The 14818-nt window shown below is 53.9% G+C and overlaps 1 protein-coding gene across 3 annotated transcripts in view; it reads left to right on the top strand.

Annotated features, from left to right (window-relative positions):
* TAF4 (TATA-box binding protein associated factor 4) overlaps positions 1–14818 on the top strand; it is a 69430-nt gene that overhangs the window by 38495 nt on the left and 16117 nt on the right. For 2 of the 3 annotated variants that reach the window (XM_080686993.1, XM_080686995.1), the window contains exons 3-10: positions 3800–3966; positions 5146–5265; positions 7297–7416; positions 7990–8112; positions 8572–8661; positions 9390–9635; positions 11811–11958; positions 12329–12443. In XM_080686993.1, the coding sequence (XP_080543119.1) occupies positions 3800–3966; positions 5146–5265; positions 7297–7416; positions 7990–8112; positions 8572–8661; positions 9390–9635; positions 11811–11958; positions 12329–12443 (1129 nt within the window). The remainder of the gene's footprint in view (positions 1–3799; positions 3967–5145; positions 5266–7296; positions 7417–7989; positions 8113–8571; positions 8662–9389; positions 9636–11810; positions 11959–12328; positions 12444–14818) is intronic. The other variant, XM_080686994.1, reaches the window with a different exon arrangement.

The following is a 14818-nucleotide window of genomic DNA, read 5'->3' as shown; positions in this document are numbered from 1 at the left end:
AGGCAAGTTCAAAAATGCCTGGCCACTGTGCACTGCAGCTGGGCTGACCTAGATTTTCATTCCAGATACAGTAAAACATTGGCATGAGAAGGATCAGAAAAGCTGTAACTGGGTAAGAACACTTGAGTGTTTCTTGAAATCTGGTGAGTCAGGGAGGGGAGGGTTCATTCAGTCCTTAAGACATAGTGGTCATGCTTGGGTGAAGATGGGGGTGGCCTGGTGGCCTTGAGCTGCCCGCTGCTCTGCTCCACGCCCAATCCTGGTGGGGCCACGCTTGTCTCCCAAACAGGTGGTTGTCAGGGCCCCGTTGTACCAGTGAGCAGCTCGCACAGCTCGCACAGCTCGCACAGCTCAGTCTTGGCCCGAAGTGTCGCCTCTCTGACTTCGGGAGGAGGGTGTGATGCTGCACATGTACCTTTAAAACTGGAGCTTTCCTGATAATGTGAGAGGGAAACCAGTCTGAGTTTTCACCAAGAAGGACATTAAAAATACATTTTGGATGAAATTTGTAGCCACTGAAAATTGTTTCTGAAGAATGTAGAATGACATGGAATTACTTATGATATAAGAAGTAAAAAGAAGCCCGGTCAGTGTGGCTCAGTGGCTGAGTGTCGACTTATGAACCAGGAGGTCATGGTTTGATTCCTGGTTGGAGCTCATGCCCTGGTTGTGGGCTTGGTCCCTAGTATGGGGCATGCAGGAGGCAGCCAATCAATGATTGTCTCTCATCATTGATGTTTCTCTCTCTCCTCCCTGAAATCAATAAAAATATGTTTAAAAAAAAGAAGTGAAAAGAAGAAAATAAAAAACTGAACATCAACAAAATGACCTCGGTTTTCTTCAGTTATCAAAGCACACTGTGGTAATGTGAACGCTGGACAGAGTGGAAGAAACTGAGCGCAGCCCTAGTAACCAAAGGGCATGGGGTTTCAGGAGGTTCTGATTCCTCATTTCTTGTTTTCTGTCGTGAACAAAACGAAATCCTGTTGTCTTGTGTCTGCTTGATCGGGGTGCATCATGACTACTTCTCGTGGAGATGGGCTGCTCTGGTTTCAGGTGGCCGAGTACAGAGGAGGGAGACAAGGAAGGCTGCTGTGGGCTGAGGGAGGGTGGCCGGGCGGAGGGTGGTTTGATCAGGCAGCAGAGCCCCAGGCCACACTCTGACATCCCTGTTAACTGCCTTTGGGAACTGACCTGGAGCCGGCCACAGTGGTGGGAAGGTGAATCTGAAGGATCCTTTGAAGTTGAAGTTGTTTACTGTGTGAGGTGTGGCCTTCTCCTTCCCAATTTAAAGGTTGGAAGAATATGGCCCATGGTATACAGCTCTCCTTGGTCATTGTTGAAGTGAAGCCCAGAGGGTATGTGTGGAGCCGGAGGCACTGTGCCAGCCTCTGCCCTGGGCACTCTGGGAGAAATCACTCTGTGCCACCTTGGTGGCCCCATCTGTAAGGTGGGAGTGGGCCATACCTGCAGGGTTCCTTCCCTGATGGAGTAGGATGGATGCATGTCCCCAGCCAGGAGCTGTCTGTGAACTCAGGCTATTGCTTTTTCACAACCTTTTCTCCAATATTCTTCAGTTGCATTTTGAGGCAAAGTGTGTTTCTTTGCTTTTGCATGAATAGATACTGTACTAGTATGCTATGCATCTGTTGGAAATGAGTGATTATAATCAGTTCACAAGATCCCGAGCTGTGATAATGTCATTAAAACATGCATTGATGCAGCTGTTGGTGTTCAGATGCTCCCCAGGCCATCACAGTGTATCTGACTTTTGCCTGTGATTGTGATACCTTGTATCTAGGGAAGGCAGAGGAAAGCACACCCCATTACAGCCTACAGACCTACCACCCACAAATGCAAACAAACTTTCTTTCCTCTAAGGAGCCACAAGTTTGCTGTCAGGTTAGAGCAATTGTTTCTACAGCCTCCTGCATTGCCTGTATGTCCAGTGGCATTTGTCATTTCTCTTGCTTATCCACTCACAGATATCCTATATAATAAAAGCCCAGCGATCAAACGGCGGAATGACCAGAACAACCAGTTGGCTGGTCACTATGATGCGCACTGACCACCAGGGGGCAGATGCTCAATGCAGGGACTGCCCTGGTGGTCAGTGCACTCCCATAGTGGGAGCGCCGCTCAGCTGACTGGGATGAGCGGTGCTTCCACAGCAGGAGCAGCCACTCAGAGGGCGGGTCCACAGCTGCTCGGCTGACTGGGATGAGTGGCACTCCCACAGCGGGCTGATCCCCGCAGGCCATGCCCCCCCACAGTGCACGAATCCCGTGTACCGGGCCTCTAGTATATTATATTAGAGGTCTGGTGCACGAAATTCGTGCACAGGTAGAGTCCCTAGGTGGTTCTTTTGGATCAGGCCTTGTAGGTGTGAGTCCAGGGAGAGGCCTGTTGTTTCTTGATGACCTGATGGGTGTTGAAGGAGCCAGAGCCCAGCACCTTCAGAGGCTCTTCTCAGCCTGCGGTCAGACTGAGGAGGGTATGATGCCCACAGGATGCCCTTGCCCTGGCTTTTCCTTTCCCAAGGGCACCCTTTTCAGCTGTGCCTGAGGGGAGGATGGGGCTTGGCCAGTGGTGTGCTGAGGCCCCACCAGAGGAGGAGTGCAGGTTCCCCTCGAAGCTCCATCATTGATTCTCATGGAATTAAATGTGAACTTAGACACCTGTGTTATGTGTCTGATGGCGTCTGTGCTATGATTGCTGCTGGTTTTTGAAGCTAAAATTAATGCTAAACCTGCATGATTGGATTTGCTTTCCAGTGATGGAGCTCAAGCATGTGCTGTGTGAGTGGTTCTCCCTGTCGGTCTGTGTTGTGGGGCCCCCTCCTGGTCAGCCATGGGCACCATGCTGCCCACACCCAGAGAGGTGAGGTGCTTGGGTGCCACGGGGTCCATGTGCTGGAGGGGAAGTTTGTTTGGGGTTTCATAGGACAGGTCCCAGCTGCCCCTGGTCACAGGACCAGTGGGGGCAGGGTGGAGGGACCTGTCCTGGGCAGAGCTGGGGTCTGCGGCTCCAGCGGGACCTCCCACCTCTCTTCGACACCACTGCCTCGTGAGCACTTGGCAATCTGTGTCGGGGAGAGTGTATGCCTGTGGGGACTCTGCCAGGCCCTCAGCTTCCCCGCTGGCTTCCTCCTCTGGAGTGGGTGCATGCTGAGGCCAGTGTGGGGTGGCTGTGGGGCGATAGTGTGGCTGGCAGAGCTGTGGTGCCTGGCTTACTCACAGAAGGAAGGCTTGGTTGACCTTATTTAAAAAAAAAAAAAAAGTATATATATATATATATATATATATATACATATATATATATATATATATATGTATGTATGTTTTTATTGATTTCAGAGGAAGGGAGAAGGGAGAGGGGAGAGGGGAGAGGGTGAGAGAGAGAGAGAGAGAGAGAGAGAGAGAGAGAGAGAGAGAGAAAAAACATCGGCAATGAGAGAGAATCATTCATTGTTCGGCTGCCTCCTGCATGCCCCACATTGGGGATTGAGCCCGCAACCTGGGCATGTGCCCTGACCGGGAATCGAACCGTGACTTCGTGGTTCATAGGTCCACACTCTACCACAGAGACACACTGGCTGGACGTCAGTTGGTTGCTCTTTGAATCCATGAAACTGCCCTGTGCGTGTCCTTGTCCTGTGCACCATCTGGCAGGCAGCAGGCATGTCATAGTCCAGTGACTCCATGTGTCACCACAGGTCCCATTTCTCCTCAGAGCCGCTAGGCCTCCCCATAGAGCCACTGCTTCCCGGGCTCTGACGCCAGATGTCCTTTGTTCCCAGGTATGGTCCTCGTGCGCAGTGAGAACGGGCAGTTGTTAATGATCCCTCAGCAGGCCTTGGCCCAGATGCAGGCCCAGGCCCACGCCCAGGCCCAGCCTCAGACCACCATGGCACCCCGCCCTGCAACCCCCACAAGTGCCCCACCTGTCCAGATCTCCACCGTCCAGGTGAGTCATGCGTACACCCTGCACCTGCCGAGGGCCGTGTGGCAGGCGTCCTGCCTCACCACCGGGTGGCTGACCCTGGTGTCCAGGACAGTCTTACTGGGAAGAGCTGGCTCTGAGCCCCTGAAAGCTGCCCTCTCTCCATGACTCCACTTTCCCATGCCTCAGTTTCCTCTCCTGCAGACTGGACCGTGTACTAGTGCTTCTACCACAGAGCTGGGTCCCAGGCTGAGCGGAGACGTGCAGTGCTAAGCTAGTGAGCAGAGCAGGCACACGTGAGCACTGGCCTTCTCATCGGGAGGCATAGAGGACTTGACACACTTATATTGAACAGAACTGCCTCCCCACACACAGGCATTGGAGACTATGGCGGGAGGCAGGCTCCGATGCTGAAGAGCATGCAGGGCTTGCCCCCCATCTGGGTTCCTTGTCCGTGTCATGATTTCCATGTGGGCACGTGTCAGCACTATCCCGTTCCCTCTGTCTGTGGTGCTTTCTTGTCCACTGCGTCTTCCTCTGTTCTCAGCTAGTGAGCTGGTTAGTGACTGAAGTGGAGACCTCCTTTTCCGTGATGCCAAGCGCGTACCCTGGGTGGCGCCCTGCACTGCAGCAGCAGCTGCGTGTGCTGGGAGACCCACAAGGGCCCCTTCGCTGAGTGGAACAGCTCAGTTTCCCTCACAGTTCAGTGTGAGGCAGACGTACGGTATCTGTGGTCTCACTTTAGCTATTGGTTGTGCATGTCACTGTGTGACCATCAGCATTTGCTGTCCATCTCCTTTCAAACCAACTTCATAATTACCTTGCTCAGGACTCGAGCTTCCCATCGGGGCTAGGTGTGACTGGTCTTAGACCCAGGGGACATGTACTTCTTAGTGCCGTTGTCACTCTTTAGTACTTGTGGACAAGATCACAGAAGTCCTCACGGGATCGATTCCCAGATATATGTGTTTTTCAAGGACCATGCTGATTTGATAAAGAAGTCTAAGGCATTTTCATTGTAGTAGCAAAGATGGGGAGCCTGCACTTTTACTTTGGAAACAAACATTTAGAATTAGGGTGGCTTTGTTGAAACTGCGAGTGAACTTGTGGACGCACTTGTGTTCTGGATTGCTTTGGGTGCACGGGGTGGCGGGGAATTCTCACGCTCTTGCCCCTTTTAGATGGGTCTTGCTTGTTTTCCAGGCACCTGGGACCCCTATTATTGCCCGGCAGGTGACCCCGACGACCATAATTAAGCAGGTGTCTCAGGCCCAGACGACGGTACAGCCGGCCGCCGCGCTGCAGCGCTCACCCGGAGTGCAGGTGAGGCCCGGCATCCTGCACACAGGGACCAGGCACGAACTTGGGAGTGGGACGCAAGGCAGAGTTTTGGGAGGAAGGCTGTAGAAGAAGGGGGTTCTTCTCTGATGACAGCACAGGCTATGGCTGGGTCCCCCTTCCTTAAAGCCGCATGGACTTGAGCACCAGCAGCACTTTAAAGCTGCCCCTGTCAGAGAATAATGAAAGGGTCACCTGATCAGCATTTGATTGTAAGGCATCTCTGGAGCAGGGAAAGCCTAGTGCAGAGAGTCTATGTGTGTACCTGTCTTCCCGTGAATGCGCCGATGGTGGCAGTGCTGTCGTTGACCGTGTCCCAGGTCTTACTTGGTGTCATTATCACAGCTGTGATGCTCTCAACAGCTCAGCTGCTGGTGTCCCGGACAGGCTGGCCCCTCCCGTCACAGCAGAGGAGACCTGGCCAGGGCCAACAGGCCAGAGCGTCCAGAGCAGAGGCTCAAGCTGCAGTGAGGTGTTGGTGAACGTGCACTGTGCAGGGGCTGCAGCGTTGGCCAGGTTTCACCAGGTGTCTTTGTGGCCAGGGTGGCTCTTTGCTGCGTTGCTGTCTGTGTTGATACCCTTGGCAGTTGGTGCTGTCCTGTTTTTCCAAATGAGGAAACCACAGCCCAGAGGTGGCAGGGACAGTGGTGGGTAGTGAGTCTGGAGCAGCCCAGCACCACAACTCTTCCCCCACTGGATCGTGTCTTCTCTTACTCACCTGTGGTGCCTACAGTGAGCGACAGTGTTGTTTGAAACACAGGAAGGGTCGTCCAGGTGTTGGGGACTTTCTAGGATGCAGGCTTCAGCCTGGGGTTCTGTCTGGTTGGTGCATCTGATTCTACTTTTGTGAAAGGGTTTCCAGAAAGCATGAGGCACAGTCAGCTTGGCGTCCGCTTCTGTGTAGTCTGGATGTGTCTCGTGAGTGGAAGTTGGTGGGGCCAGCAGGAGCAAATGTGGGACAGGCCCCCGTGTGAAGGAAGGAAACCCCACTGCCCCGAGATGGCAGCATGGTTTGCTCCTCCTTTCCTCCCTGAGATTTGAGTTTGATATTTGCTGGTGACAACAGTGATGACTCATGCTTCACGTTACAAGTGAGAAGATAGACTGACGGTAAAACCCGTCACCACCTGCAGCTCCTGGGCCTCTCCGAAGCTGGTGTCCACAACCTGGGGCCACTGGGACACCCGAGAGCTTGGAGGGGTCTGTTCAGGGGCTGCGTCAGCTCCCTAATGGACACTGGGCCACACTGTTCTGGCAGGGGTTGCACTGCCCCTACTTTCAGAAGTTTTAAGAAAGGGACATTTTAAAAATTGGAGAGAAAATGTTGAAAGCTAGATTATAAATTGGAGGACCGGTTAGAAAGCCAGTTAATGTTGGTGTCAGGACCCTGCTGCAGAACCATGGTCGGTCAGGAGCCTGACCTTGGGCAAGGGTGGAGCTGCTGTCCATTCATTCAGCAAGGGGCCTTCCTCACTGACTCCCACCCATTTCTCCTGTTGCTCCCCCTCCCCATTAGTGATACTTCATGATGAGACTCGCTCTGGAAGTGCAAGGAAAAGGCCGGTCTGGCCGGCAGAAGGGGCCAGGGCCCCAGCACACTCCCTCCCAGAGCCGCCTTGCAGGAGGGCTAACTTGTCACCAGGCTCTGTGCAGACCAGGCAGTGACATTTCTCATTGCAGTTTTTTGAACTTTCTGAGGATGAGACCTAGTTTGCTTATTAAAAGGCCATTTGTACTGGTCACCATGTGACTTTCAGGATCGACTCCTGAGCACCAGGTTCTTCCAGCGATTGGCTTTGTTTCTATCAGTTTTTGCTGGAGGTGCACCATCCTACTTCTCAGGTGCTGAGGACTGCAGTGCTCAGGCTCAGCCTGTCTCTGTGTCTGCAGGTCCTCAGGGTGCGTGTCCCCCAGCACACATGGCCAGCGGGGCCCCACCCCTGCAGGGAGTTCTCTTCTCAGACCTAAGGCTGCTGCCTGCAGCCTCTGTTTACCTTGTGTTTTGGAATCTTGCAGCCTCAGCTTGTTCTGGGTGGCGCTGCCCAGACAGCTTCAATCGGGACGACGGCGGCTGTTCAGACGGGGACACCTCAGCGGACTGTCCCGGGGGCCACCACCACCTCCACAGCTGCCACGGTGAGTGCTGCCTTGTGCACCCCTCAGTTGGGACAGCGTGTGCAGAGGGCTCCCCATGGTGACAGAGGCCCAGGCAGTAGCGTTTGCAGTTGGCGTCTATAGAACAGCACTGTTACCCGTTTGGGTTTACACTTCAGTAGTTCCCTGCACGTGCATAAATCTTCAAACTGGGATCCCACTTTATTTACGGCTTTTTCCAGTTTCTTTGCTAAGTAGTTCCGTCAGCGTTAGCAGTTGTGGCGCACTGTAACCCTTTCACTGTGCATCGGGGAGATGCCGGTTCTTCTTTGTGATGAACAGCACCGCAGAGGCCATCTGATGGAGTCACCTTTTTACCTTTGTGGTTTTCGCCTTGTTACATTCCAAGGGAGGGAATTGCCAGCTGAGGGAAGTGTGAGCCGGGCCCCTCTTGGTTGTATGGCCAGGTGTCCTTGGGGATACTCCTTGGGCACCTGCCAGGGCCATGCCCCACCAGCAGGCTAGGAGAGCACTTAGAGAAGAAACAGTTCTCAGGGTGATGATGGGCATTTCCCTGTAAGACTTTTTCACAGGTGTCTTTTTACTTGAATGCAGGAAACTATGGAAAACGTGAAGAAATGTAAGAACTTTCTGTCTACGTTAATAAAGCTGGCCTCATCCGGTAAACAGTCCACAGAGACGGCGGCGAACGTGAAGGAGCTGGTGCAGCACCTGCTGGTAAGAGCTTCGCCACCAGCCCTGTCCCGCGTGTGACACGGCAGCCTGTCCTGGGGTCTGCAGAGCCTGCCGTGCGGGGCTTCCTCCCCGAGGCTCGGGGCCTTGGTGGAAGTGTTGTCCTTGAGGACAGGCGTCCCTGACCCATCTGCGCCTGTGCTCGCAGCTTTGACTGTGCCAGAGAGGTTCCCTCAGGCTGTTCTGGCTTCTGGCAGGATGCCCTGACATGTGGTCAGGGCTGGGCAGTGTTGAGTGACAGCTCGGTGAGGGAGATCAGGGGTGGGCTGGTCAGCACACACCTGGGATGCCCACATTGGCCGGGCACAGAGCACGCACGCTGACTCTCCTGTTGCCTCTGTCAGCCCAGACCTGGCAGAGAGACCAGAAGACCAGAGTAGCCTTAAGAGGTGTGTGTGCGAACTTCCAGTCCTGCAGGAATTTCATGTGAGTTTTATTTTTAAGGATGGAAAAATCGAAGCAGAAGATTTCACCAGCCGGCTGTACCGAGAACTTAATTCTTCACCTCAACCTTACCTTGTGCCTTTCCTGAAGGTAACGGCAAAGCCCTTGTCCAACTCCATGCTGTTCTGAGGGAGGAGTGGGCACAGTTGGCACCTTGTGTTGAAAGCCTAAAGCGCCTGCAGCAGAATGTGTGGTATCCTCTTAGAGGCTTTTCTGGGAGTTGGACCTCAGTACTGCTGGCATTCGGGCGTCCCACTCCAAGCACAGGGCCGACTCATGGGTTGTCCGTGAGCGTGAGGGCTGATGGGACACTCACCCCAGTGAGGAGCCAGGGTTCCAAGAGCAGCGGTCGTCCCTTAGGTAATCTCTGGTGCCACAGCATTCTTAGAGTAGTTCAGAAGTGCTGCTCTATCTTTGTGGGCTCAGGGTCAGTGAGTGCTGGAGGCTGCCACCCACACCAGAGGTAACTCTTTAAGCTCTGAAACCGACACTATTGAAAAAAAGTTTTTATTTATTTGAGAGAGAGCGAATGGGAGAGGGAGCGATAGAAACATGAATGAGAGAGAAACCTCAATTGACTGCCTCCTCTGTGCCCCCTATTGGGTATTGAACCTGCAAACCCGGACATGTGCCTTGACTGGAATCTAGCCTGGGGCTTCTTGGTGCAGGGGAGCACACTCAGCCCACTGAGGCACACTGGCCGGCAAAACCGACACTCTTGAGCTCAAGAACTTTACCTCAGAATGGGGTGTGTTTGAGTTTCGGAGAGGGGACTCCATGCTGTGCTGCCTGCTGACCCTGTGTTTGTGTTCACCCAGAGGAGCTTGCCCGCCTTGAGACAACTGACCCCTGACTCCGCAGCCTTCATCCAGCAGAGCCAGCAGCAGCAGCCACCTGCCCAGCAGGCCACCACTGCACTCACAGCCGTGGTGCTGAGCAGCTCCGTCCAGCGCACAGCTGGGAAGACGGCGGCCACTGTGACCAGCGCCCTCCAGCCCCCTGTCATCAGCCTCACGCAGCCCACACAGGTTGGCGTTGGCAAGCAGGGACAGCCCACGCCGCTGGTATGCAGGCGACAGCCCCTTACCCCTGCCTGCCTCTCGGCTCAGGGAACCTGCAGGACAGCCTTGGGCGTTAGCTTCCATGGTTAAGCCAGCAGCCTGGGCCCCACAATTCTGTGATTCATTCCTCACTAGCATGAAGTTAGTGTGTAGGCTTTCACCCACTGTCCTTCCAGCACTTGTATCGTTGGGGGTGATCCAGACTTACAGGGACATGGTGAGTTTATAGTGACTCTTAGCTGGATATTACCTTTGATTGGGAGCAATGGTCCACATACAAGAGACTGACAGTGTGTGCTGGTGTTGGATGAGCAGGCAGCTGCATGAGCCTTTGTTTCACAGTGTGGGCCTGGGTGTGCAGCAAGTCTGGGCCTCGGTGACTTCAGGAGCTGGAGTGGCAGGCTGCTGTCATTCATTTACTGCCAGCTTGGATTCCATGTTCTGAGCTTTGCAGCTGGAGAAAGGCTGTCTTTGCTCCCATAGGCAGATTGGGGGCTTTTATTAAAAAATTTCAAAGAGATTTTGTTTCTCTAAAGCCAGTTACAGAAAAACACAACCCAGGCTCCATGGCATTTAGTAGAAGTGGAGTGTGTTTTATGATGGTGCAACATGGTAACCCAGTGGGCAATTAAATCCATGCAGGGCTCTCTCACCTGCTCAGGTTAGAACCTGAGTGGGTTTGGCCTGGATCGGTGGTGAGGAAGCAGGCTGACCCCGTGGTGGGAGGTTGTGAGTACTGTCAGGGCCTGAGGTGCCCATGTGACAGCTCCACGCTCCTTTCAGTCCGAGGGGCAGACTTCCTTTCCTTTCATGTGACGCAGGTACAGAGCTGCCCTGTTTGGCAACCTCTGGGGCTGATTTTCACAAAAGCTGGGTTCTCTTGAAGAGAGCCTGATGGGAAGCCATTTGTTCTCGGAGATTGACCTGTGGTGCGGGTGTGTGAGTGACGCCACCGGTGTTCCCTGGTTTTAGACAGAGGCTGTGTCGACCAGTAGGGACCCTTCTGCGCTCGGCTTCCCCGGATTCTGTGCAGATGTGTGTGTGTGTGTGTGTGGTCAGCAGTGGGTAGCCAGGCCTGAGTCTGACCGGTTTCCTTGAAGCTTGTAGATGTGAAAACTGGAAGCTTTCCCAGGTTCAGGCTCATCCTGACCTGAAGGCCTGAGGCGCGTTGCTTTACTCATCCGGCACAGCGTGGGCTTTTTCACAGGTGTCGCAGAAATAGTTTGATCTCAGGGTACTGCCCTGTCCCCTCTGTGCGTGCCCCAGAACACTTCCACCGGGTTACCTTTGTAAAATTCAGAAACTGGATTTAAAAAATAGATGTTTTTATTGACTTCAGAGAGGAAGGGAGAGGGAGAGAGACATAGAAACATCAGTGATGGGAGAGAATCGTTGATCAGCTGTTTCTTGCATGCCCCACAATGGGGATCCAGCCCGCAACCTGGGCATGTCCCCTTGACCGGAATTGAACCCAAGACCCTTCAGTCCGCAGGCCAATGCTCTTTCCACTGAGCCATACCAGCTAGGGCCAGACACTGGATTTTGAAACCCTCAACCCCAGAGGGGTGTAACGAGGCCACATGGACTGTAGCTGTGTGGCTTTAGAAGGGGCTGTAGTGTTGCTTGGCCCCTGTGGGGATACTTGGTGCTGCCAGGATTTGGAGTGCTGCTGTGTGGGGGGTCAGACCGAGGCTGGACATGGAGGAGGTGGGCTGACTGGACAGGTAGATGAGTAGATGGCGAGCAGAGACAGAGGGCGAGCACGTGATCAGTGGCAGGAGTCTAATGTAGACATAGTCATGCAGGCCGTGCAGGAAGAGGAGCAGGCACACAGCCAGGGCCAGGTGCAGGCCATGTCTGGGGGACAGTTCAGGGCAGGATGTAGGAGATCTAGCCTCCCCCCAGCTTAAAGGCCACCTCCCCCTTAGAGAAAATGTGGAGGAGAAACAAAAACTTGACCTGTAGCCTCAGGTGGCCATATCAACTCCTCTGACCTGCGGGAGAAGTAGCCGTCCCACACTGACTGGGTCTTGGGCCACTTAGGTGCAGATCTGCCCTGAAGCTGATGTGATCCTGGCAGCCTGACCTTGCCCTGGCCGGGGCGATGGCAGGAGGATGGCTGGGGACAGCTGGGAACCCGGTGCTATTAGTGCTCATGGGGACGTGGCTCTGCCCCAGGTGATCCAGCAGCCGCCCAAGCCCGGAGCACTGATCCGGCCCCCGCAGGTGACGCTGACGCAGACGCCCATGGTGGCCCTCCGGCAGCCTCACAACCGCATCGTGCTGACCACACCCCAGCAGATCCAGCTGAACCCACTGCAGCCAGGTGAGGCAGCAGTCCCAGGGTCACTCACTGAAGGTCCTGTCTTCCAATTTTCTTACTGTTTTGGGACATACACAGCAAAAGTGACCATTTGAGTGTCCAGTTCAGTGGCATTGACTACTCAGTGCGGTCAGTCTTCACCTGTAAGTGTGGTGAAGCAAGTGAAGGCTTGAGAGATGCCATTCAGACTTTTATCTGTGGTTTAGGGTTAGAAACCCATTTCTAAGGCAGCTGATTGATGTTTAAGAACTTTAAGTGCTTTTAAGAACTTTATTGTAGTGGGTGGGGGCATCCTCCCTGACTCTCTGCCGGGCACGGGCACGACACACATGCACCTGCATTGGGCGGGGTTCCTGTGTCCCTTGTTTTGCAGTCCCGGTGGTGAAACCTGCTGTGTTACCTGGAACCAAAGCTCTTTCTGCTGTCTCGGCCCAAGCAGCTGCTGTGCAGAAAAATAAACTCAAGGAGCCCGGGGGAGGCTCGTTTCGGTAAGGAATGCCTGCTTGAGGTGATTGAGAAGCCATTGTGACGATCTTGAATAGCCCAGTACTCTGAGTGCGTCAGTCCTCCAGGGTGCCTCACTTGCCCTGCTCTCAGCCTCAGGACCCTCGGGATGTGGATGGGGTCTCTGATGCGCAGCTCTGAGCCTGCTCCTGCTCGTGGTGGAGTTAACCTGTTGAGGCAGAAGGAAGGGCTGTGGTGGTGACTGTCGTGATGGAGCCGTAGGAAATGTCTTGGGTCAGAAGGCTTTCATGGGACCTTCCCCCCCACAGCCAGCAGGTGGCCGGAGCCGGCCAGTGTCTGAGCAGGGCGAGGGGCCATGTGCCTGGGCAGCCCAGCTTGAGGGCAGCGCCATGGTGTGGGGAGGGGGCAGGTGCTGGAGATGGGAGGTGAGGTCACTGTAGCTCAGAACTGGGAGTGGATGGAAGGTGGGGAAGCCTGGGCCTCTCCCTGGCAGGGAAGGGAGTCAAATGCAGGACAGAGTGAGCTGAGTGGGCCTGTGGTGTCGGGTTGGAATGGGACATGGTGGCGTCTACTTCTGGTGCAGTGTAGACAAGTCTGAAGTAGCAGCAGATGGAAATTCCTTGCTCTGCCCACCCAAGGAGCCGGGAGCAGTGACACCTGGTGGTAGCAAGCACCCGGGTGCTCAGATCTCATCTTCTGGCAACTGTTTTCCTGCAGTGACCAGGGTGCCTGGAAAAGGCTGACCCCTCGGCTGGATCAGGGGAAGGTGAGGTGGGCTCGGCACATCTCCTTAGGTCAGAGAACAGTGTTCAGGGGGCACAGGCAGGGGTCAGAGCTCACAGACAGAGGTTTTCCGAGTGGCCTCCCTCCTGCTGGCCACATCTGTAGGAACAGACTGTACTCACAGCAGAGACAGGAAGCCATGAGCCCGTAAAATGAATAGCTGATAGTTTATGAGGAATGGGACACCCAGTTTCAGAGCGCACACAGGTGCACACACACTCCCAGGTCCTCACATCCAACCACAGGGGCGGGCAGAGTGCCTTGGTGGTAGGGAAGCAGGCCAGGGACCATGGGGCTGGTGCTTGGAGGACACGCTAGTAAGGGACCAACAAAACCCAGGCCCTGTGGAGGTGGCGGACGTAACTTGTGTGAAACTCCTGCCAAAGATGCATCTTGTCACGAGGGGACATCAGTTAGATGGAAAACGAGGACGCATGTTAAAACAAGTGGCCTGTGACCTAAGTGTGAAGGGCATGAGATCAAGGAAGGGCTTCGGAGCATTCCAGGCCTAAGGAGGATGAAGAGACACCGAGTAAAATGCCAGACGTGACTGTGAACAGGACTTCTGCTGTGGACGGCACTCCTGGGACAGTCCGCCAATCTTGGCAGGTCTGAACGCGGCTGGTGATGCAACCGGTTCTCTTAGGGGCGCCCTTGTCGGCGAGGACACCGAGTGGGGGTGTCGGGTCAGCAGCATACCCTCAGGTGGTTCAGGAAGGAGTTCTTCATACTGAGCTCCAGTTCTCCCCAGAGTCTGCGATTGTGTGATACATAAATTAATGCTCTGTGTCTTATTTATTTATTTATTTACTTATTTTTATATATTTTATTGATGTTTTTACAGAGAGGAAGGGAGAGGGAGAGAGAGTTAGAAACATTGATGAAAGAGAAACATCAATCAGCTGCCTCCTGCACACCCCCCACTGGGGATGTGCCCGCAACCAAGGTACATGCCCTTGACTGGAATTGAACCTGGGACCCTTGAGTCAGCAGGCCGACACTCTATCCACTGAGCCAAACTGGTCAGGGCTATTTTTAATCCTCATCAGAGGATATTTTTTCCATTGATTTTTAGAGAGAGTGGAAGGGAGAGGAAAAGACAGAGAAATATCAGTGTGAGAGAAACACATTGATTGGTTGCCTCCTGCATGTGCCCTGGCCCGGGAGGAGCCTGCAACCAAGGTACGTTCCCTTGACCGGAATTAAACCCAGGACCCTTCAGTCTGCAGGGTCCATGGAGCCAAACTGACTAGGGCAATGCTCTGTGACTTCTTATATTGAAAAGTAAAATGAGCACAGTTTTGTTTTTTTTAAATGTGTTTTTATTCATTTCAGAGAGGAAGGGAGAGAGAGATTGAAACATTAATGATGCGAGAGAATCATTGATCGACTGCCTCCTGCACGCCCCCTAACTGGGGATTGAGCCTGCAACCTTGGCATATGTGCCCTAGACTGGAATCGAACCCGGGACCCTTTGGTCCAGAGGTCAGTGCTATATCCACTGAGTCAAACTGGCTAGGGCAATGCTCTGTGACTTTTAAAGAAGAGTTCCATTTGGGGGAACTCCTTGAGCAGTGAGTAGGGTGTTGGGTTTTGCTGTCTGAACTTGGCATTG

This window comes from Plecotus auritus (genome assembly GCF_963455305.1).
Source record: "Plecotus auritus genome assembly, chromosome: 8".
Taxonomy (NCBI): domain Eukaryota; kingdom Metazoa; phylum Chordata; class Mammalia; order Chiroptera; family Vespertilionidae; genus Plecotus; species Plecotus auritus.
Note: the sequence above shows the minus strand (reverse complement) of the source record. Positions and strands in the feature narration are given on the sequence as shown.